This window comes from Neolamprologus brichardi, chromosome 8 (assembly GCF_056152115.1).
Source record: "Neolamprologus brichardi isolate AB-2024 chromosome 8, ASM5615211v1, whole genome shotgun sequence".
NCBI classification, from domain to species: Eukaryota; Metazoa; Chordata; class Actinopteri; order Cichliformes; family Cichlidae; genus Neolamprologus; species Neolamprologus brichardi.
The window spans coordinates 7,466,208-7,488,893 of record NC_142111.1 but is presented as its reverse complement, the minus strand read 5'-3'; the positions used below and the strand labels follow the sequence as shown (position 1 = coordinate 7,488,893).

The 22,686-nt window shown below is 42.1% G+C and overlaps 1 protein-coding gene across 1 annotated transcript; it reads left to right on the top strand.

Annotated features, from left to right (window-relative positions):
• The first annotated feature begins 3,688 nt into the window (after positions 1 to 3,688).
• ubald1a (UBA-like domain containing 1a) lies at positions 3,689 to 22,285 on the top strand. The gene is made up of 3 exons (XM_006800896.3): positions 3,689 to 3,987; positions 4,628 to 4,687; positions 19,911 to 22,285. Exons 1-3 carry the CDS (start codon positions 3,880 to 3,882, stop codon positions 20,232 to 20,234), a joined length of 492 nt encoding a protein of 163 aa, XP_006800959.1. The 5' UTR covers positions 3,689 to 3,879; the 3' UTR covers positions 20,235 to 22,285.
• Positions 22,286 to 22,686: the final 401 nt, after the last annotated feature.

The window sequence follows — 22,686 nt, the reverse complement described above, 5'->3', positions numbered from 1 at the left end:
TAATTGAATCTGGCTTTAACCTGATGTGTGTTACTGGAAATGTTGATATTGATCAACATGTCGAGTAAATACAGAGCCAATATTGCAATACAGATACCGATACTTCTAACCTAGGATGGCAGCTTAGATAGGGAGAGGGGTGCTGCATGACTTGCCAGATGAATCATCATCAGTTTTTCAAATTCTGAACACATTTTAAGCACCATTAAATGACTGTGAGTTTTACTTTCCACAGTAATTTGTTAATACAACAAAACACACCTTTTAGCTTATGGTGTATTTTGAAACTAGGTTTTTTGGATATCTAAAATGTAAATATAGAAGCAGAAGTTTGGGTCAGCTTCTGTTGTTTAATTGTGATATGGACTATAAATCAAATAGATATTACAGCATAAAATGGATCAGACATTTCTCATAGTGCATGTTTGAGGTATACTTTTTCAAACCTTCCCCCAAGAAAAAGAAAAAAAATATTTTATTTAACGCAGTTCAGTGGGCTGCATATTGAATTTAGTGGATAGAAACAAGGTATCATGCTAGTATTGATCCAATATTGATATCAATACTATTGATATGTGTATCTGTCAACTGCCACTGTTTGTTTTCTGGTGTTCTGCTCAGTGATGCTTCACCACACGTTCAGGGTATTCACTGGACTCTCATCAGACAGAAAAAAATGAATGGATGGTTGTTTTTCTGCAGGTTTTGTTTTGCCCTCCAGGGAGTTTAAAATTATTTCACAAAGGTTCTGCAAAATATGCACAAAATATTTTTAATACTTTAATCAAGTGGCAGTAAAAAACCTAGATCTGTAAAGCCTAAAGTGATATTCATTGATTACTGTATCATTTTATGCATGCATATGTTTAGAGTAAAGTGCATAGAGCTTTCACACACACTGTGAATATTTTAAAATATGTGTGTGTATGCTGTAGTCATATTCTGCGCAGGTTAAAAAACATTACAGACCAATGTTTTTCAACTGTATGCAGAAGAGCATATTTGAATCATGAGGAAGCACTGCCTCCCCGTGGACCAATTCTGCATTGCATCTACAAACCAAATACAGGTAGAATGAAAGGAAGGAAGAAAGCACTGATCACTTTCTGTTGGGGTACACTTTTCTCCCCCTTTTTTATTGTCACAGGCTCATGGAGTATCATGCAAAACTGTTTTGCAAAATGTGTGAAAGACTGGGACAGGGTTGGCAACGTATCTTTCTCTTGAAACATTGGAAGCAAGTACCTGGGAATGTGAGGGGGAAAAAACTGTAATTAAACCTTGCATATTACATCATTAATGGCATATTGCATGATTAATGGTCAACAGAGGCAATTTTACCACTGCTGTGGCCTGCATGCATTAATGATTTTCCTTAAATCCTGGGAATATTTTCAACAGTATGCAGAGCCAGCTAAATCTCTTCCTCCTCCTCCTCTGACTTACTTTAGCAACACATCTGCGTGAAGCTTGAACATTTGGAGTCCAGAGGCCGACAAGAGCTAGCTTTTCATCGCACTGCACCAGCAAGCCCTTCAGGCTCTACGAAGCTTGTAGAGCCTTGCGCATGTAGGCCAGGTGTCACATCCCTTCAAGGAAGCCTGATTTCTATAATGTTTCAGGTTTATTTAGGATCTTGACAAAGGGCTTGCTGGTGAGACAGGCAAATGTTTGTACAGCTGTCCTTATTGTTGCCAGGATTCCCACTGTCCCTCAGCAGAACCAAAGCACACATCTCAAGGGCTGAAAGAGATGCAGAAGGCTGGTAGTAATTCCCTGAACTGAAGTCCCCCACTGTGACTCAACAACCTAACATTACCAACATTAGACTTTTGTTTTTAACACTGCAGGTCTTTCTGTATCCTTAAAGAGGACCTGTTGTCCTTCTTCTTATGTCCTGTAGTAGTATGGAACATAAGTCTACATATACACTGATGGAGGCTCATATTAAACATGGCTAAAGCTTTAAATAGTCAGTAATAGTCCGTTTTCTACCCATTTAATCTATGCCATGCTAAAACTTCCAATTTCAGACAGTGGTCAGACAGAAGTGCTGCATCACTGCACTGCCCAGCATAATATAAATAAGGATCATTTTCATGTGTGAATCACACAAACAATCTAAGGATAAAAATATTTAGAAATGATAACAAAGGATCTCAGTACTGCAGCTGTACTTTAACTTCAGTTTCTTTTTTTAAAACTTCCTTTGACCAGCAGGTGTCTCTGTTTCCACTCTTTGCTCCATCAAACAGCCACAGCTGCTACAAACAAATGTTTACAGTTTACATCCATTCGCTTCCGCTTATCGTTTTTCAGGTCCGTGGGGGGCGCTGGAGCCTATGCCAGCTGTCTTAGTGCGAGAGGCAGGGTACACCGTGGACAGGTCGCCAGTCTGTCGCAGCAGGGCTAACACATATACACAGACAACCATATGTACTCACATTCACTCTCTTGGGCAATTTAGAGTTTCCAAGTCTTTGGACTGTGAGAGGAAGCTGGGGAGAGAACATGCAAACTCCACACAGAAAGACCCCGGCCTGAGGGTGGAATTGAACTCAGGACCTTCTTGTTGTGAGGCACCGTGCTGCCCTTACAGTTTACACTTACCCACAATTCCAAGCGCCGTGTGTGATATCAGAAAGCTCGTTTTACACACAGTCTGCACTAAATCTGATGTTTTAGAAGTATGCTGCCTTTGCACACTCTAATCCGCCCACGTAGTTGCTCATTTATTGCCTTTGACTTAAATGCTGAGCGCAAACCAGACGGGAGTGTTTCCAGTCAGTTAATTGGCCCAGTGTAACTACCCTAATAATCTATTGTTTATTCATTGTCACAGAAACCAGGACTCGACTGCGGTCTCACATTATTTCATATTAATTTTATTTGTTTAGAGATTTTAAATTATACCCTCATTATTGTGGTAACGTGTAACTACTGAATAACTACATGTGGATTTAAAAAACAAAACACAGTGTCCTGTTTACTAAAAAATGACATGCTACCGATTAACTAACCTGTTGGCAAGTCCTTGGGCAAGTGAAAGGGAAAAAAGGGGAATTTGCCCTGCAACCCATCAATGTAAACAGAGACTGTTATTTCAACAAAGGAGAAATGAGGATGCGAAAGGCTGTAGTACCGCCGCAGTCCGCACTGATATGCTGCGGCACTGATATGACACACACACACACACACAAACACACAAAAGTGAGAGGTAGTTTTGTGAGAAACTGCCCAGAGCAGACACGACGCTATTCACCCACGGCTGTCGGCTGTCCCTAATTTAACTCGGAGCGATGTAATTGGCGATGGTGGATTTGTTTACCATATTTGGCGAGGTAGCGACACAGCGAGCCTGGGAATTGGACGAGAGCGGCCGTCATTCACAAAAGCCTCGCCTTCTGGAGCTTTACAAACAAAGCGCGTGCTCACGGGATTTGTAGTCCAAAACAAACCCTTTCTGAGATTCCTGCGGTGTGAGGTTAACCCCCGTTCGCGGCGAATTTGACACTGTGGGTGTGCCGTGTTTTCAAACCTTTTTACAAATGTGAACTGTTTTCGTTTAATGTGCGCGTAGGTGTCAAAATTAACCGGAAGAAGCCGGATAAACACACGCCGAAACGAGACCCTTCCCTTGCGGCATACAAGTCCCACCGGCGGTGCTCTCACGTGATTGGCTGCGTGCTTTTGTCAATCACGTCTGGTTCCTTCCACTACCGCTCCTACAGTAAATATTTGTGTTTGCTCAACCGGCTGTAATGGTGGACGACTGAGGCAGAGGGAACGGAATACAACTCGAGTGAAGAAAGAGGAAAAAACGGTCGAAAGTCTGCTTCAGAGCCAGCCGCCGCGAGTAGGACACGGGCTTCGTCGAAAATGGATGAACTCAAACATCAAGTCATGATTAACCAGTTCGTCCTAACGGCGGGTTGTGCGGCAGACCAAGCGAAGCAGCTTTTGCAAGCGGCACATTGGCAGTTCGAGGTAAAGGAGTGTGGGGGGGAGCCAGAAAAGAAAATAAAGCTCGAGCGGCTTAACGTTAGCAGCCACACGGCTAATGTTTACGTCTCACCCACTGCTAGCTTTCATTTAAGCGTGTCTGCATACCCTTACCCATATTTATTTATTTTTTAAATTTTTATGTCTTTTAAGCTTTTTAACACTAAACAAAGCGTTAGTGTTACCCCCTCCCTCTTTTTTAATGTGGCTACTTTCATGCTATAACTTTGGCTGTATTTAAAGTAGAGCTATCTGTGCTTTAGCTGAAGTAAATCCGTTGAAAGTACACAGTAACGCAGTACAGCTATCCAATTAGACCTCACTCTAGATTAAATACTATAATCCGATACATGACAGCAGTGAACAGGCGAGGCTAGAGTACTATTACGCAATAAAGATGACCGCCGTGTTGTATCGACTAGCCTACAAAGGACTACTTTGGTACATTATAGTCTGCGCTCAGTCGGCCATAGATCAAGCTGTACTTTTATTTTTTCTCTTCACAACACGCTCTTTGTATTGTGTCATAAAAACGCGCATTACAGCAGAAATTGCCCGGTAGCTGTGTTTCTTGCTTCTGGCTGCCAGTTAAAAAATGTCATTTGTTTTCTGTGTTTCGTTTTAGACTGCCCTCAGTGCCTTTTTTCAAGAAACAAATATTCCATATGGCCATCATCATCAAATGGTGAGTGTGAGGAGGATGAAGAGGAGGAGGGGGTTGATGACAATCTAGTTCTTTTAAATACATACCCTTCCTTCTTCTCTTTAGACACAGAATGTTGTTTAGGCTGGTGTCTCTTTAAGGCTACCTGCTCTGCTTGTTTTGGGTGGGATGGGGGCAGGGGAACAGCCCTTATAGACCTAGAGATATGATGTTGTACTAACAATAACAAAGCACATGTCGGCCATGTTGTGAGCTTCCAGAAATAAACACACTAGCAGGCATGCAGCAGCTACACTCACAAAGCAGAAGAGAGAGAGGAAGAGAGATTGTGTGTGTACACAAAGGAGGAAGAATGTTGAATGTTGGATTAAAAAAACACCTCATTTTTCATTGTATTAGCTGGGCTGCATAACGGAAGGAAGGGCCTCTTTTTCTGAGTAAGTGAGAAGAGGAAAAAAAAAAACCTCTTTCCAGGAAGACAGCTGCCTCTCTCAAATAGACCCTCGTGCTGCTGCTGCATTTGCCGTCAGTAATTCACCCGTTTTTGTCTCATTGCGTTGTAGCTGCTCCCCCCCTCCAACACAGTGCACGTTACGGGGGAGACGAATCAGAGCACAGTTAACAGGAAGGCGTTTGTGCTGTAGGAGACTCTGTATACACAGACGCACGCACACACACACACACACACAGGGGTTGAATATTATGAAACATGAGCAGTATTTGGGCTCTTTGCAGCAGTGCACTTTGGCAGCACACATGCCTTTGTTTTCAGCTGCAGTGCATGGCAGCTGGAAGAGCCTGACGTAGACGTGAGAGTATTGTTTTTATTTTATTTATTTTGGACAAAATTGTCCGCCATTATGTTTTCGCATTCTCTCAAAGTCATTAAACTGCTGATCGTTTTAGCCTCAAGTATCTGGAGGAGGGATAAAAGAAAAAAAGAGGATTTGATATTTTTTTTATTGCATTGTGTTTTAGTGTGCGCTCGTGTGCATTTCTATGCTTTTGGGTGGTAAGTGTTCACACTGAGCGCAGTCTTTTTTCTTCTTTTCGTTTTTAAGTAAATCAGCATTTTTGTAAGAGAGCACGACAGGCCTCCTTTATCATCTGATCACTCAATAAGAGCATCTCAAGCTTCCATTTAGCTCATGAAATGTCTCACTTTAATTTGCGAGTAAACACTTTGCCAAGAGCTGCCCTGTGCTGTGTGCCAAACGGGAGCTGAGCATGCTGCAGAGACCGGATGAGGAAAGTCAGAATGCGGCTCACCTGTGTGTGTGTGTGTGTCTATTGTGTTATTGTTATGGATGTGATCTTGCATAATCACAGGTTCACGTTCTTCTTTTTTTCCTTTTGTATATCTATTTGCGCTCGCACACTTTTTTCATACACAGATTTGTATTTTGTGCATGCACAAGTGTGGGTGTTTTTGTGTGAGTCACAACAGTACTACAGCAGGGCAGCGTGTCCAACCTTGCTGCAGCTTATCGTGCCACAGCGTTCGTTGGTATACACACCTAATCCACTTTGCTCTCACTCCTAACTCCAGCACACACTCTCTCTGCCATGCTGTCTCTCTTCAGCCAGATTTGTGTTTTAAATACGGTCGTTTTTTTTTGTGTCGCAATACAAACTGAAGCCTTTAACCCACGCACAGGCATGGGTTTGTTGGCAGTGGAGCAACATTAGGACGCCACATAGATCAGTTAGTTTACAGATGCCATTCGGTGAACTGATTTGTGCCATTGTGGGTTTTTGTTTTTTGAGGGGGGGTTAAAGTCCCAAAGACAATGTGTGAGCCAGAGTAAGGTTTGGCGAATCATGTTCCTATCTAAATTTGGCGTCCTAAAATTTAAATCACCTCAAGTTCAAAAGTGCTGTTGTTTAAGAACATGCGTTTTATCTCTAAACAAAGTGCTGGCCGATAAGGATTTATAAGCTAGCTTGACCCTGATTTTTGTTTATCTGCGCTTTGGTAATGAATCATTTGTGCGTTCTGTCAGAGGGTTATAGCCCATATCAAATAGTGGGGTTACTGGGTCCACTCACCAGTACAATCTTATGTAATGCTGTGAATGCAGGAGGAGTTGGCTAAAGCTCTTGTCATTATAATTTTCTTTTACTGACTCACAGGAGGGCCTGGGTGTTGGTGTATCATGTTAAAGAGCTGCAATTTCTGCACAGACATGCATTTACCTCCCGTTTGTTTCTACATACGTTGCTGCATGACTCACAGAGTACACAACCACATGTGGATGCTATCTGCACCAGATTGTCCATTCATTTTTGTGTTTTTGAATGAAGTCATCAAAGCTTGCACCTACTTCACATGGCCTAATCACAGCCTAATCTGCTCTGTGTTTTGTGTAACCTCCTCCAGTCTACTCCCAGATTTTTCCTCTGTACATACAAACACTGCAACCACATTACATTCCTGCAGGATGCAATGCTTGCACTAACCCAAAATGGACCCTTTCACATTGAACGTAGCAAGTGCTCCTGGTGCTCAGTCTACACGGCTCACTATGTTGGCTTTTTACAGAGCCAACACACAACAGTTCTAGAAATGATTCTGTATTTCCTGTTTTATAACCATCCTCTTTTCAGCAGCCCTACAACAACATATCGTTTCGTTTCATTCACACTTGGAACGTGTGTTTTCTGGGTTGTACGTCTGTTGCTGCGGGCTGTTTTGATGCTAATTCCTCATATCAAATATTATGCAAATTCTGTAGCACCTCTGCCCGTTTTATGTATTTAAGAGCCGTTCTGAGCTTATTTTTCCAGGGATTTTATAAAAATTAATTGACGGTTTAAAATTTTGAGCTATTTCTCATTTACTCTATCGTTTGTCCTGTTAAAAATCTGCCACATCGGCGGTCAGTAAATCCTCACCCTTTTCATTGTCTTGTCTCATGACTGTAATTAACAGAAAACGATTGGTCATTTGTTTGAACAAAACAAAACAAAACAAAACAAATGATTTCATGGGGAAAATGTACATGAGCAAGTCTGCGAAAACCTCATCATCAATTCAGTCATCATGTTTTCTGATTAATGTTGTCTAGACGGTGTAACTCCCCGTCTCCATGTGGTTCTTTGTGTGTCTTTGTAGGGCAAACACTGATGCTGTGTGTTCACACTAGTATCACTGTTTTCCATGATTAATATTTCTCAATGTAGGGCATGCACAAACACACATACAGCCACAATAAAGTGAATGAATACTCATGTGACCACAGATGAGGAAGTAGCCCAACAGGATGACTTCCACATGTGACCCCCATCATGTGACTAAGCCCAGCGCAAACTAACTAAGCCACAGAGTCTGGTTTAAATGAGTATGTTTTTTGTCACTCACTGCTGTTAAAGGAAGTCTACTGAGGTCCTATTGAATGAAGTCAGGGCTGTGGTGTTAAAAAGCACGTTGGCTTAGTAGGTCAGGATAAAAAAAATGCTCCTCAGGAAATATTTCACCCTCCCTTTTCCCTTTTGAACACATCTAGAGTCACGTCCTTTGTGACTGTCCCCTGTTCATGTCCTGTGGATCGGGCCTTGTCTCTTTCCGATTGTTTCTGAGTGTAATGGTTAAATACAAACAGAAAGTAACCTTCAAAACATGATTTTAAAGGCCTTTGAATGATTCTGATCCTAAGACCAACTCATCCTGGTCTATATACCTGCAACACGATGCAGTCCAAAACAATGTGCTATATAGTTTGAATGATCACATTTTTATTGTTGCCTTTTGTTGCAAGCATCACGCGTGAGGTGGATGGAACCGATTTTATGAAGGGCAACGTTCAGCGCAGACTGGCTGCGTGCAGTGATGTAGAAAAACAGTCTAGAGCACTGCTGGGCAGTGATAAAAGTAGGCGTGAGGTTGTTTAAAGGCTGTTTCCCAGCAATATGAACACTCAGCAGGAGAAAGGAGGAGGGTTCTGTGTGTGATTGTGTGTTTGAGGTGGGGTTTTTTTGTAACTACAAACAGTGGGTTTTCTGTGTCCGGGTGTGGCTTTAAAAACAAGATTTTTTTTTCTCGAAATCCCAACTTTTCCTCATCCATGTAAGAGCTAATTCCTGAGAAGTGTGTGGTGTGCTCATGCAGAAGAGCAGAGGTATAATTACCTCCATAAATCACTATGTGACAACATGGACGACTGTCTGCTCCCATTTCTCTCCCTCTCAGTTTCTCAACCTGTTTCCGCTCGTCAGGAAAGGCTAACCAAAGTTAATCAAGGATGCTTGGACTGTCTCTTTAATGCCAGTGAGGAATGAATGAAAACGAGCAACGTTGGGTGTTTAGCTTTGGGCTGAAATGAGGAAATGGCATGGCAATGCCAGGTATTTGGGTGGAAGATACAATAACAGAGTTAACACAAAGCTGCTTTGTGTCTCTGTCACAATCAAAACAGAGTGTCCTCTGTCCTGTTACAGACATTACTGACAGAAGTGCATTAATTTTAAATCCAGTTTGTTTTCTCACAGCGTTTTGTGATGTCATGTGTTTGTAATCCCATGGGTGTGCATGCATCAGTGTCTCAGATTGCAGAGTTAATCGTGTCTAGATCTGCTAATGTTGTCAACGCATGTGCATGCATCTGTGTGTGTGTGTGTGTGTGTGTGTGTGTGTGTGTGTGTGTGTGTGTGTGTCACATAGCCATGCCAAGCACCTAACCACATCAGAAGAGGCTTGGCCTGCGCTCTGCATGCTCCAGCATGTTGCCCTGCATGTTTCCAGGAGAACAACTTCCCAGAACCCTTACCACACACACAGACCCACAAACACACACAGAAAGGCATGCATGCAGCTACACACACCCAAACACACAGGAACTTTGGCTCAAGGGACTTAGGGAATGGGAATCCATGTGGGATGGTTGTGAGGACCAGATGTGTTTATGAGCGGTCGAGTTAGATTGGGTTTCACTGTTTCTAAGAGTCACAGGGTACACACGCGCGCACACGCACACACACACACACACACACACACACAGGAGTTAGGCATATGGCTCAGAAAACACAAGCAGCACATAGCACCCTTGTGTGTTGAATGAAGGCAGTGTTGCCACATTGTGTCTGCCCTGTTTTGCTCAGGTGGCTGCAGCACTGCAATCAGGCTGTGGTCAGCTGATTCTCAGCCATGTATCGCTGGTACTTAGTCCTGCTATTCCAGCGGGGTTCTTTCCGGGCCATATCCATCGCTTTCCCGACTCGCATTCCTGACCTTTAACTCATCACCAGTCTCTGATCTCTTTTGCTAGCTAATAGTCTTGGATTTAATTGAAAAGTTAACAAATTTTGATGATACTTGATTTGCAATAATTTAATGCATTATTTTTTTTTAGGATAAAACAGATTGGTAGTATTGTGAACAGGAATTTTGGATGGAAGATACTCTTTGCGTTTTGTATGGAGCCAACACTTTAAACATTTGAACATTGAGCATTTTTTTTGTGTTTTAATATGTACAAAGGCTTTTAACTTCAGCATACTGATAATGTCTTTTTTACACTTGTAGTTGGCGTTATTGGTTTGCATCAATACTGATAACAAAGATCTGACATGTGTGTGTGTGTTTGAGGTAAAACAAAAGCTAATTGTGATGTATCTGAGTATGCACAGCTTTAAGAAGGGTGTCTTTTAGGCAGGCTGAATCCAAGTGCACCTGTGATTGGTTCTCTGTCACGATGACCTTTGGCCTAATTGTTTCCTTGCCAAACTCCTTTTTCTAGATATGAGTTCCACTGAACACCTATTGTTAGCCTGTTGTGAGGGGCACAGTGTGTGCAGCTGGTCACACTCCCAGTTCTCCCGTATTTGTAGTTCTGTTGCTGTTATCTGACTTTCATTGCTTCTCACTTCTTTGTTTCTCTTTCTCATTCTCCTTCCTTATTTAACAGCGTCATAACACATGCACACCAAAACAGAACATCCGAGCTAATGATCAACGGAATTTCTCTGGAGCACATTCCAGACAGAGCTCTGTGCGAGTGTGTGTACAGTATTAGCTCACATGCATATGTTCAAAGAGTCAGCGGGACTCAGCTGCTAGAAACTGAGGGGAGGCGATGGTCACTTGAAACGTTCAGCGGCACCTGTTTTGCTTCCTTTATTTAGTTCAGCAAAAAAAACGGCCAGATCTGACGTCCAGCCACTCCCAGAAACCCCAACTGTCACCTCGTTGTTGGTAAGCTGTGCGCTGGGATGATAAAAACTTAGAGAAGCTGCCTCGCCTGGTTTAGTTTACTGCGATAGTGTCGATATGATGTCAGACCTCGAATGCTAAAAGAATCTACAGTTTCTTTGAGTTTGGAGAGGATGTTTGCAAACGGATGAATGGAAATCCAGTTGTTTGGAGTTTCTCCACTACGTGCAAGCGATACCTGACGTCCGAGCATGCTTTGAGAAGCATTTGTAGGAGTATTATAAACGTGTCAGGTGTGACAAGCAAACAGTTTTTGTGCTGTCTTTGGTTTCATAAGACTATTGTTTCTAAATGGTCACATCCTCTGTTTAAACAGGCAGCCTGCATGTTTGTTAAATAGCAGTTTTAATCACACGGCTTTTCAATTAACATAAAATCCTCATTAGCATTTCTACAAACATGAACAAAGCAGCTATTTTATATTTACTGATTTAGCATCAGAACCAGAAGAAGCTGATTTTAAAATGAAATGCCCGTTTATTCGTTTTTCTTCTTCATAATAACTGCACTGGGACCTAACTACTGAGCTGCAGCTTCAAAACAAAAAACAGTAATGGCTCACACATAAGGACACTCCCTATTTAAACATTTAAAAGGCAGGCAGGCAGAATCATGTACTCTTAATGCAGCAATGGGCTATTCAGCGTTTTCTGCTTTTTTTCTGTCTGCCCTCCTTTCCATTTTGTTTCAGCTTTGTCTTGCCAGAGCTCCTCCTGCTGCCATTAGCCTTTTAGCCATTTCTTCCTCTCTATAATTTCTCTTCAAGATTTATGTTGATCCATCTGTTTGTGTTTGTGGTTTGCGATGTCAAATTACAAGTAAATCTGGTGTCGAACATCAGTAATTAAATGAACTTAAAACAGTGATTTTATTTTATTTATTTTTGCTGTTGTTGTTTTTTGTTTTAAATTGGACATACTTTTGTTAAACTGTCATCATGTTGAGGTTGCCCCGTGTTTTAAAAGCATGCTATAGTCAACACTAATTCCAGCTCCCAGTCTCCACGCTCTGCCAGCAGTTTAATAAATTAAGGAGGCATTTCATGTCATGTTGTTGTTCTTGGCTTTCAAGTTATAAATACTTCATGTCAGAGATTAATATCCATCCTCTTTTGCAGTAGTGTGCGCGGTCTCTCACACTGCTGCAGTGTTCCTCACGAACGGACACAGATCTGTGTAGTTTAAAGCGGCATTTTTTCCCCTTACAAGTCCAAACAAACACAATACAATTAAAGCGAATGTTTCACAAAGCATACACACTTCTCCAAACTTGTGTAATGTAAATAAACCTAAAACTAGTCCTGACCTGGTGTTGCTGGGAATCGCACATCTTCCCACACATCCAGCGCCTTAGAGCACTCATGCACATCCTGCTGTTTTCTTTTCTGCAGATCCAGAAGAGCCCATTTAAGATCTGTAACTGGAAGCTGTGAAACAGTTGAATTAAGGCTAAGCACCTTTTTTATAATGGCATTGTTTGAAGACAAACAGCCAAACCCATGGACCCTGAATAAGATGCTCCTAAACATGAGTCTGATAGGCGCATGCAGGAATAGCCTGTCGTAAGGAAAGGAATGCCAAAATGATCCAAGGAATCCTTTGTAAAGGAAGTTAAATTTAGCGTACCTTTGTGTCAATGTTTGTAGATATATTTTGACTCGGTATTTCCTAAAGATTAGCTGCTATTACAGTACAGTATGCAGACATGCATGTGTGCATTGTTAAATGAATTGACAAGCAATACAGTTTAAGGTGCTCTTCTGCAAGTTTAAGCCAAAAAACTTGGTGACAGCTAAATTACACTTTAGTGGAGTCAGCTGTCTCTCCATTGAGTTTCTCAGCATGCAGATGAACTCCACCATCTTAGCCTGTAGCTGGAGATGGAAGTCTTTGTGCTGTTTTCCTTGGTGCAGCCACACGTGAACCAGCGCTACACCGCCTTTCAGCTCAGTGTGGCTTGCAAAAAGAGACTCGCTGGAGATCGAGTCTCCAGTCTACCCTAGTGCCCCCTCCCACTCCCAGGAGCCATTACAAGTAGATGTCTGAATCACTTAATTTGACTTCTTTTCATGCTACAAAGGAGCAGTGACTCCACTTCAAGCTAACTCCAACTGTCTGAGCTTCTCACCCTTTCAGAGGGTACAGTTTAGGCTGTGCCATAGGAATCAATCCACTTCACTGCCCTCATTAAGATAAGGTTGTCAGCTTTCAAAATAGCCCTCAGACTTGACGTGATATAACATTTTTTGACTATGAAACTGAACACTTGCTGTAAGTATTAATGTGCAACAATGTGCTACATTCATAAATCCTAATTATCTAAAAATGTAAGAAGTTATCTGAAACAAAAAGCTGATTTTAAAAACTCATTTTTGGACGTGATGCACTCAGAAGTAATTTGTTTTTAGGTTAGAACTGTGCGTTCACATATATACGGCAAAGAGGATTTGAGCAGAGGATTTGGACGTCAGCTCTCACTATTCGTGTGTCTCTCAGATCTCACAGCTAAATTTGCTGCGAGAGCTGACATAGAATGCGTGAAGTGCATCCAACAGGTCGTAGACGGAAGGGAGACAGGAAGAAGGAAGTGAGAGAAAAAGAGGTGAGAGAAAACGGATATGTCATAGACTTACACTAATTCACTTCAGTGGAGAACCATGGAGAAAAAGAAACTAGGATTACATGTCATGTGTTGCTGTCGGGCGGTGTGTTTGCGCAGGCTTTAATTTGGTTTCTTCCATGTTTAAATGTCTCTGTACGTGTGTGTTCATGTTTGAAGGAAATAGACGAGTATTATTTGCTGTACATGAATATGAGACATTGTCTCATCAAAGGAGTGTTTGTTTGCCTCGGTTAGATTAATGGAAACAAACGGATGACGTTTCATCCGTTGCAGAATTTGGCTTAAAATCAGTCAGCTGGGCGGAAAAATCCAGAGAGGCTGAAAAGGGGCTCTGTGTGTATGTGTGTAAGTGTAAAAGGTTAATGTTACATGGAGGTGGTCGGTTAGGGTCGCCACTTGCAAAATGTAACCAGACGCTGAGCACAGCTTTGAAAGAGGATAAGCATGTCCTAGCTTTCAGCCTGCCTGCATGGCACTCAGACACACGCACACACTTGATATTTCTGAGGAATGTCTTTGGTTAGACTGGAAATAACTTCAGCTCATCTGTGTTTGTGGACACACACATGCACAAAATGAGGTTTACGTAGCTCCAGCGCAGGCTCAGCCCAGGCGTCTTTCGAGCGGTCGCTGCCAGTAAGCCATACGTTTCTCCTCAAACGGTCTTGAAGAGAGCGAGAGTGGACGAGGCCGGGCTGCTGTGACCACAGTCTGCCTCAGTCCCGTCCCATCCCATCAACGGGAGATCTGTACTGCTTCCTCATAACAACCGTCCCCATGGCAACCTCTTTCTGTTGGCTCTGTTTTGAACACAAACGGCTTCTCGTTGTCTGTTATTCCTCCACGTCTCTCCATCTGGATATCTGCTACCAATAGCCAAACCTCTGTGCTGTAGCACTTCTTATGCTGCTACTTTCACTTATACACACAGTCTGCTGTCTTGAAGGTTGTCGCTTTAATGCAGCAGTAACATGTGCTTCTGTTTCGAAACATTGGCTGTCTGAACAGATTCGACTTGCAGGAATATAAGCTAGTATTTTACTCTTTTTATTTTGGGTTACTGATTTTTTTCCCCCTAGCTTCTTAACCCATTCAAGTAGTTTCACTTATCTTAGCAAGTTTACCTCATAGAACTAAGTTAAGTATCTCATATTCTTAGATATCAAATAATCCCTAACTGAGCCATTCGAATACTCGCATGATTCCCATCCTACTTTACTTAAATGCGCATGACACAACTGCAAACCTCCCATGCAGACACATTTTATGTCAACATGTGTATGACAACACGCACCCCCTGTGCGGTCTCACTTAAATGTTAAATTGTTGTACAATGACTGTTGCCTGAAAAGCACAAGAGCAACTGTGCAAGCTGTTTGCACATGTGCAAGCAGCTCCTTCACAAAGAAAAGACACTTTCGGCCGCTCCCTTATTTTCCAAGGGGTTAGCGCAAGAACTGATCCACACATTTGATTTGGCACTGGATGCCCTTTATGATGGAACGCTCCTGTTTATCCGGGCTTGGAACCGGTATTGGGAGTACGCTGGGTTGTGTTTTGTCACAGTTTCAAACCAGGGATTTATTTATTTTTTCTTTTTAATGTCAGGTGACTGTGTTAACCTGTGCAGTTATACTTGCATCGCATCTTAATTAACGTTCATTTTAATAATCACCAAGAAATGCAAAGAAATGCATAAAATTATAATTATAAAATTATACAATTTTATTTACCATTACCTTTATTATCTGCCACCTTTGCTGTTGTGGAACTTACCAAGAGATTTCATTCATCCATAGATAGGGGTTGTTTTTTAGTTTTTTTGTCTCTCTAACAAGAGAAAAACAGTTATTTGATTCAGTTTAGTTTTGTTTATATACTGCCAAACCGCAACAACAATCACCTATCACAAGGTATTTAAGTTTGTAAGTTAAGACCCTACAATAACACAGAGAAAATCCAACAATCCGATGACTCCATTGCATTTGGCAACAGTAAGAAGGAAAAAAATCCATTTAATGGGATCTCTGCAGATGTATGTCATATGAGCCACAGGTCAAAAGGCCTAAAAGCTTGTATAGATCAGTTTATAACCATATTCATGGAAATCAGAGGTGTATGTTTTTTTTTTTTGTTACATTTATTCACCTTTTGTTGCATTTTTAACTTATGCTTACTTAAGTGTGTGCCTGTTGCTTGTTCAAGGACCAGCTGGATTTGAACCCTGGCCTGAAGACTCCGGTCTCAGCAGTCTTGCAGTGTTAGTCTGTCCTTGAGTTAATCTGCTACTTAATACACATGAAGAGAAAACACACATTAACCTGTTGCCTCAGTACGCTTCACCCGAGCCATGCCTTTAATCTCTGTAGGATGTGTGAGAGTTTACCTCTGCAGGTGGCAGGTCTGATGTTTTCTTTTTTCTCCCCACTCTAATGCTCTACACATAAAGCATAACACCTGTTGTCTGGAGACAAAACAAAGCCTAGCTGTGTTAATATCATATGGTATATCCCAAATTTGGTATGGAAGACTTCTGTGTGTGTATATAGATGGGTGATTGTGTGTTCCACTGTAACAGTAGCAACACTGACAGGTCTGGGCGCTGCTGAAGCTTTTGTAAGTGTGAAGGTGTTTAATAATCCATCAGATCCAAACTGAGACATCCTGGCAGAGAAGACAGCTGCTGTGATTTTGAAGCAGATCCCCATGCCTGTGGGTCGATATCGTCTATGTCCCCGGCTCTGTCCAAGGTCTCCTGCAAGGACGACGTGCGATGTTTGAGGCTTTCTGTTTATAGCTGGTGAAATGTATTGTCGCATTGCTAACTGCAGGTGTATATTTGTACCTGCTTATGTGTGTGTTTATGGATGAGTGAGTCAGTTGCAAAGGTCTCAGCAGACAAGCGCAAAGGTCACGTGTCAGCATTTTAATCCTCATTTTTCATTCCTGAAAGGAAGGAAAAGGAGGCATTGTTTTTTACCTGAGTTCACACGCTTAGCGTGAGGCTTAAGAAATCCCGGCAGCACAGGAAGGATCACAGAGGTCACTTCAGCATTCCAGGGTGTCTCTTTACTGCAGGAAGCGGCCTCAGAGACATGAGCCAGCGTTTCCTGTCGGCACAGTGGACGCGCTCACCTTTCACGGTTTGCCTCTCAGAGAACCTCATGCTCAGGTTGGCCCGTCCCGGCCTGGAACCTGCACATTCGCAGGACTAACCTGCAAGCCACAGCACTTTTAGGGGGCAAGGTGGTTTGATTACAGTCCCGAGGGGAATAATGGTGTTCCTGTCACTGTTTTCTTTTACTTTTCCCTATGATGGCTGTTTGTGTGCCAAGACTATGTGTCACAGTCTGCACATCCTGGGTGGTGGAGCTCAGGGCTGATTAGATACCACAAGTTGCCCTGAGATCTGGTCATCAGCAAGGAAAACATTTTTCCCACCTTTGTCTTGTGAACATTTTTGTTTTGTCCGATATCCATGTGTCACTGCAGCTGTTATTCCTCATAGCTGATTCATGGAGCCTGTGACTCTACATTCTGGGAAACTTCTAAAACAACTTCCAGTTAAATATGAAAGAGCCAAAAATGTTGGATATTTTGATTGTAAGTGTTAAGGGGGGGAAAAGGCTTGTAGGATGTTTATGGGAAAACTGGAAGTTTGTATTCAAAGTTCCAGTAACACCATGAAGAATGAAAAAGGGAACGAAAGATGTTTTTATAAAGCTGGTTAAGTTGAAGAGTGGTCAGTTCCTAGCATATATCAAACAGTAATTTTCCTCGAGATGCCCATCCCAGCTCAGTCATACTTAAATAAATTCGGTGTTATATAACGCCGCTCCTCTGTGTTGCCAAGCTGTTTTCTTCAATTGTTCAGGCACGATGATTTAGGGTTATTTAGTCAAGCAGATGCTCGCCCTGCCCTCCCAGCCCTGGCTCTTATTTTTAGGTGGCGACGCTCCTGCCTAAACAGGGCTCCACCTCTGCTTCTCCCGAGGAACAGTAGGTTGTTGTTTTTCCGGTCATAAACTTAGGCTGGGACAGTGAGTAGGAAGCAGGTCATGAAGCAGTACGCGAGAAGCTGCGTTAGCGAGGATGATAAAGGCTTTCTATTTTTGATCTGCCAAACATGTTGTTTACATGGCCTGGTAACTGCAAGCTGGTTGGCACATGGGTGTAGTGTGTGTGTGAGTGTGCGCACACTCTGGGTGGCCACTGAAACAGCTCTTGTGTCACTAAAACAATAATAGTGCTGACACAGAGGAGGGTCAGAGCTGAGGAGTATAATAAAGTCAGGGAGACTGTGTGTGTCTTTTATATAAAGGTATATTGTAGCAAACAGTTTTTATTAGCACCTGTAAATGCTTTTACAGGTTCAAGTGGGGTATTTAAGTAAAGCTTTTAAGACATTAACAATAACTAAAAAAGACCCTATCTCCCAGTTATATGCATGCTGATTACTGTGAGCCAAAAGCTCAGGTCTGCTCTAAGCTCTGACTTTTTTCCCACCTGTTGAGTCTGTGTGACATCAGATAGAGAAGATATTCTTAAAACGGTCTTCTCAGACACACACTCTGATCACAGTAACCCCTCTAATCTACTGTTTAAACCAGGGGTCCCCAATCCCAGTCCACGAGGGCCGGTGTCCCTGCAGGTCTTAGATCTCACCTGGGTCAACACACCTGAATCATATGATTAGTTCATTACCAGGCCTCTGGAGAACTTCAAGACATGTTGAGAAGGTAATTTATCCATTCAAATCAACTGTGATGGATCAAGGACGCATCTAAAACTTGCAGGGACACCGGCCCTCGTGGACTGGGATTGGGGACCCCTGGTTTAAACCTTTAGATTGTGAGGGGCAACCTATCAGAAGCAAGTTGCCATAAAAGGAAATGGAGATTGTTCTTTTCAGACAGCGGAAGAACTGAAAGGCCTGCACTGGGGCCTGGTATAAGATGAATAACGATCATTTTGAACTGTGAATCATGACGTAATAAACACATAGTTCAAAATGAGAACATCATGTGCACTTGTATGCTTTTTTTGTGTGTGTCCACAAAGCAAGATCAGCAAAAATCAAATTGGAGGCCCTTCTAGAGATGAAACAGGAAGTGGACCTAAACAGCAGGCTGTTATGTTATCATTAGGACCCTCGGCAGGAAGCAGCGGGTGGCTGGGATTCCCCTAAATTCCCTTTCAGTTATGTAAAACAGTCTGTCTCTCTTGGAGGAATAACTGTCTTTAAGTGCTGTTAAAGGCCACTTCTTATGTACATTTATGGAATAGGGCTTATTTTTATTATTTTTTTAAACTATAACTGGCATGTGCAGCTACATTTTTCTGCACCACAGCTGCACTGGTGTACAGCGAACTGGGTACACGAGTTCAGCTCAGTTATAATATGAAAGGGAAAGGCTCTCTCTGGTCCTCCTTTGGCAGAGTTTTGTAGAAGAAATCATTAGACACTTGTGGAAACACTGGAAGTAGTGTTAATAATAAAATAAAAGTTATAGTGTCACAACTCAAATTGTGTCACTCTCTCAGCAGACTAAACTGCAGTTTGTTTGTTTTTTTGTTCTTTACTATATTCAGTCATTAAGTGTAGAACATTAGAAAGTAGTGATGTTGTGTTTTCAAGCTAGCAGGATTCAAAGAAGAGAAGCACGGCTGTTGCCTTGAAATAATCAAAACTGTTAACTAACAGTATAACAATAATATATTATCTGCTGTTTAACTGAATGATTTATTAACTTTTTAGGTCTGCTACTAATGCCAGGACAGTTTGTCCTTGCTTGCAGTTGGTTATACGTTATACAGTTATTATACAGTTTTGCAGTATGACAGAGTGATAAAGCAGTGTTGAAATTCTCCTGCAATTCAGTTACTGATGCACTGGAATCCAATTTGAAAAATCATAAAACCTGAAGGCACAATGTGACGTTACTGATGACTTCTGGTTTTTTTGTGTGTGACACCAATCAAATGAATGCCACGTTTACTGATTTGCAGTAAATGCAGAGGAACTGAGAGCTGGGAAATAAGTGACTGCACAAGAAATAAATGGAGATATTAAAGTTCAGTAACAGTGAAAATTCACATCTAAACTGACACCACAGTGCAGAGACTACATATATCATTCCTGCTTTAGCCTTTTAGTGATAATGTCAGTTACACAAATAACATGATGTCTCACAGATTATTGTACTGCAGTGCAGTGTGATTTTTATTTTTTATTTTTTTCTAACCTGTTACCCTTATAAATAAAAATCGTTTGCTGCCCCACCTCCCATCCAGTTGGTTTCTGCCTGAAATGTCATTTATTAATAAACCACAACAGCTCAGTGAGGATGTGTGTACTCCTGTTTTGGACTCGTGCATTGATTGTTGTTGTGTTTTTTCTCTCTTCATCCTCAGATGTGCACCCCAGCCAACACACCAGCGACGCCCCCCAACTTCCCCGACGCGTTGACTATGTTCTCCCGGCTGAAGGCCTCCGAGAGCTTCAACAGCGGCAGTGGCGGAAGCCCCATGGCCGCCGCCATGGCCACCTCACCTCCACCCCACCAGGTTGGCGGCTGGGGGGTCTCATCAAATGTACCTAATGTGCCGCAGCCTCCACAGGGACTCTGGACTCAGGGGCAGCCCCCCACACAGCCCTGCCCAGCCTGGCCGACGGGAGTGAACCCGCATACGGGCGCAGAGCAGAAGGCTAGTGTAGCAATGGAGGCAGAGAGATGAAGGCCACATGGGACTGAAGAGCCCGCCCCCCCACACTCCCATGTTGGAGAGGGAGAGGGGAGGAAAACGGGAAATGAATGTGGGAAGGGGGGGAGGGGGGTAAATGGCTAGAAGTGGGTTTGGGATTTCCCCCCACCTCCCAAAAAACAAAACAAAACAAAAAAAAAAACTGATGATATTGAAAGAGACAGATTCTACGCAAACCAAGAAAAACTCAACGTGGACAATTTGAAGAGGAGAAAACCAATGCAAACGTCAATACAGAAAAAAAAGAATAAAAAAAGATACGCACACATAGTAATAAGAGAGCAACTGAGATCTTTGTTAGTTTTTCCTAAGTAAATGCATAGATAAAAGAAATATTATTGAACTAAAAAACAAGAAATGAAAAAAAAAAATCGTCACGCCCAAGGAATCTATGTGCAGTTCAAGGACATTCGAGGCAGCAAACATCAGTTTTTCATTTAGTTTCTTCTTCTTCTTTTTTAAATCTTTTCTGCCGGTGTTTTTCAGCCACTGGTGTTTGTGTTTCCACAACGGTCTTTGCTGCATGAGGAGACGGGAACGTGCGATGCAGTTGTTTTTTTGTTTTTTTAGATTGACTCAGAAACCATCACGCACTTGAGTGTGAGCGTGGACGCATGTGAGCAGATGTTCAGTTTGTAATCAGAAATGTACACACACACACACTTTAGGCTTTTAGAGGAAACACCTCCATACTATCATCCCCATCGTGAAGGTGGGACTTCTCTTACCTCACCTGGTGGTCACCTGACTTCTTTCAGCCAATCAGGGATTCTTCTTAAACCAACTGTTGCCACCGCTGCCACAGGACATGTTTTTAAAAGGTTTTCTTCTTAAAGGCAGCAGCCGCTCTGGTTTATGCTCACTGATCCTCGCTACAATGGCTTTTCCAGACACAGATTTAAGACCTGGACTCAGACGCCCAACTGTCCACTGTATACATTTGTTTTGTTTTGGGGTTTTTCCCTTTTTTTCCTGGAGATTCTGGTTAGTACAAAAGGAAAAAAAAATCATGGTTTAATATCGTTTCTAATGCTGATTGTTATGTTTTGTTAATGGGTAAAGGGAGAGGTGGCTTCGGAAATGGGTGGGATTTCAGGTAGATCTTTCTTCTTTCTTTTTTGGGGGAGGGGGGTTGAATCAAATGCAGCTAAAATGGCTACAGATTTAAAACAAACACACACACACACATGACTACTCCATCTTTGTAAACCGAATTGCCACTTTGCATGATGTGTTCATAATGTGTAACATCTTTTGTAGCAAACATACATGAGGTCGAGACATGTTTCGGGGAGAGGGGTGGACGAAAAGGTGACGGTGGGATTCCCAAAGGTAACTGAAATGCAATAGATGTCTTGCTGTAAAGGCAGAATTGGACAAAGGGGTCTTAGATGCGAGGAGGAAAACGAAATGGGTGTGAGACAGCGTCAGGAAGCCCACCACGGGCAATATGGGGACACTACAGACTACTTTGAGATATACAGTATATATAAATATATATACATACCCTCAGATACTGTACTGTGGAGGGGTTTTTACAATATTTAGGTTTCTAGTTTTGACCAGTTTCGGTCCATTGATACTGCTGAGGGGGACACTTCAGGGATGATCCTGATATACGGCAATATTTTAAATGCAGGGTCCGCCCCTTTTTTTTCGGTTTATTTTTTACATTCATTAAAGATAAGTAAGAAGAAATATTTTGAATAGCTGAGGGACTTGTGTTTTTAAAGGCTAAAAAAACTCATTTGGAAAATAATGGCTATAATAATGAAAAAAAGTAACCAACTTCCTTTTTTTTCGTAGACTAAACCAATTTTTAAGTTCATCCTTTCTCCATGCTTCATACTTTATTTGGTAATATCAGAGCGTTTCTGGGTGGGCCTGTTCCTAAATGGTTTCTCATGTATGTTCCCCCCTGCCCCTTGTATGACTGTATGAGACCATTCCCACAATATTTGTGGACTACCTGATAATTAACTTATCATTTTTGTGAACCTAAATAAATATTGTATGTCAACCTATTTGGGATGGTTTACTTTTGTGTGCATGAAAGCTGGGAGAAATGGACCTGACGCCTGTTAAATATTAAGCATAACCAGGATATCTGGATTTACTTAGTCTAACATCAGTGATCAGGATAAGTGGTCGGAGGAAGCTGGGCGTCAACTCAGTAAGTTAACCCAGGGTTTTCAGTGTGTGTTGCTATGCACTAGAAGGCACTAGAAGCATTTGACCAATTGCAAACACAGATAAATCTACTGTCATGAAAGATGGCCGCCCCTCCTCAGGCCTGTTTCTGCTGGTGCTTTCCTGTTAAAAGGGAGTTTTTCCTTCCCACTGTCGCCTAGTGCTTGCTCATGGGGGATGGTCCTCTGATTGCTGGGGTTTTCTCTGTATTATTGTAGGGTCTGTACCTTAAAAT

Coding starts and splice junctions, on each gene's coding strand:
- ubald1a (XM_006800896.3), top strand. CDS start 3,880: ATGGATGAACTCAAACATCAAGTCATGATTAACCAGTTCGTCCTAACG. Junction 3,988..4,627: donor CGGCACATTGGCAGTTCGAG/GTAAAGGAGTGT, acceptor GTTTCGTTTTAG/ACTGCCCTCAGTGCCTTTTT. Junction 4,688..19,910: donor ATGGCCATCATCATCAAATG/GTGAGTGTGAGG, acceptor CTTCATCCTCAG/ATGTGCACCCCAGCCAACAC.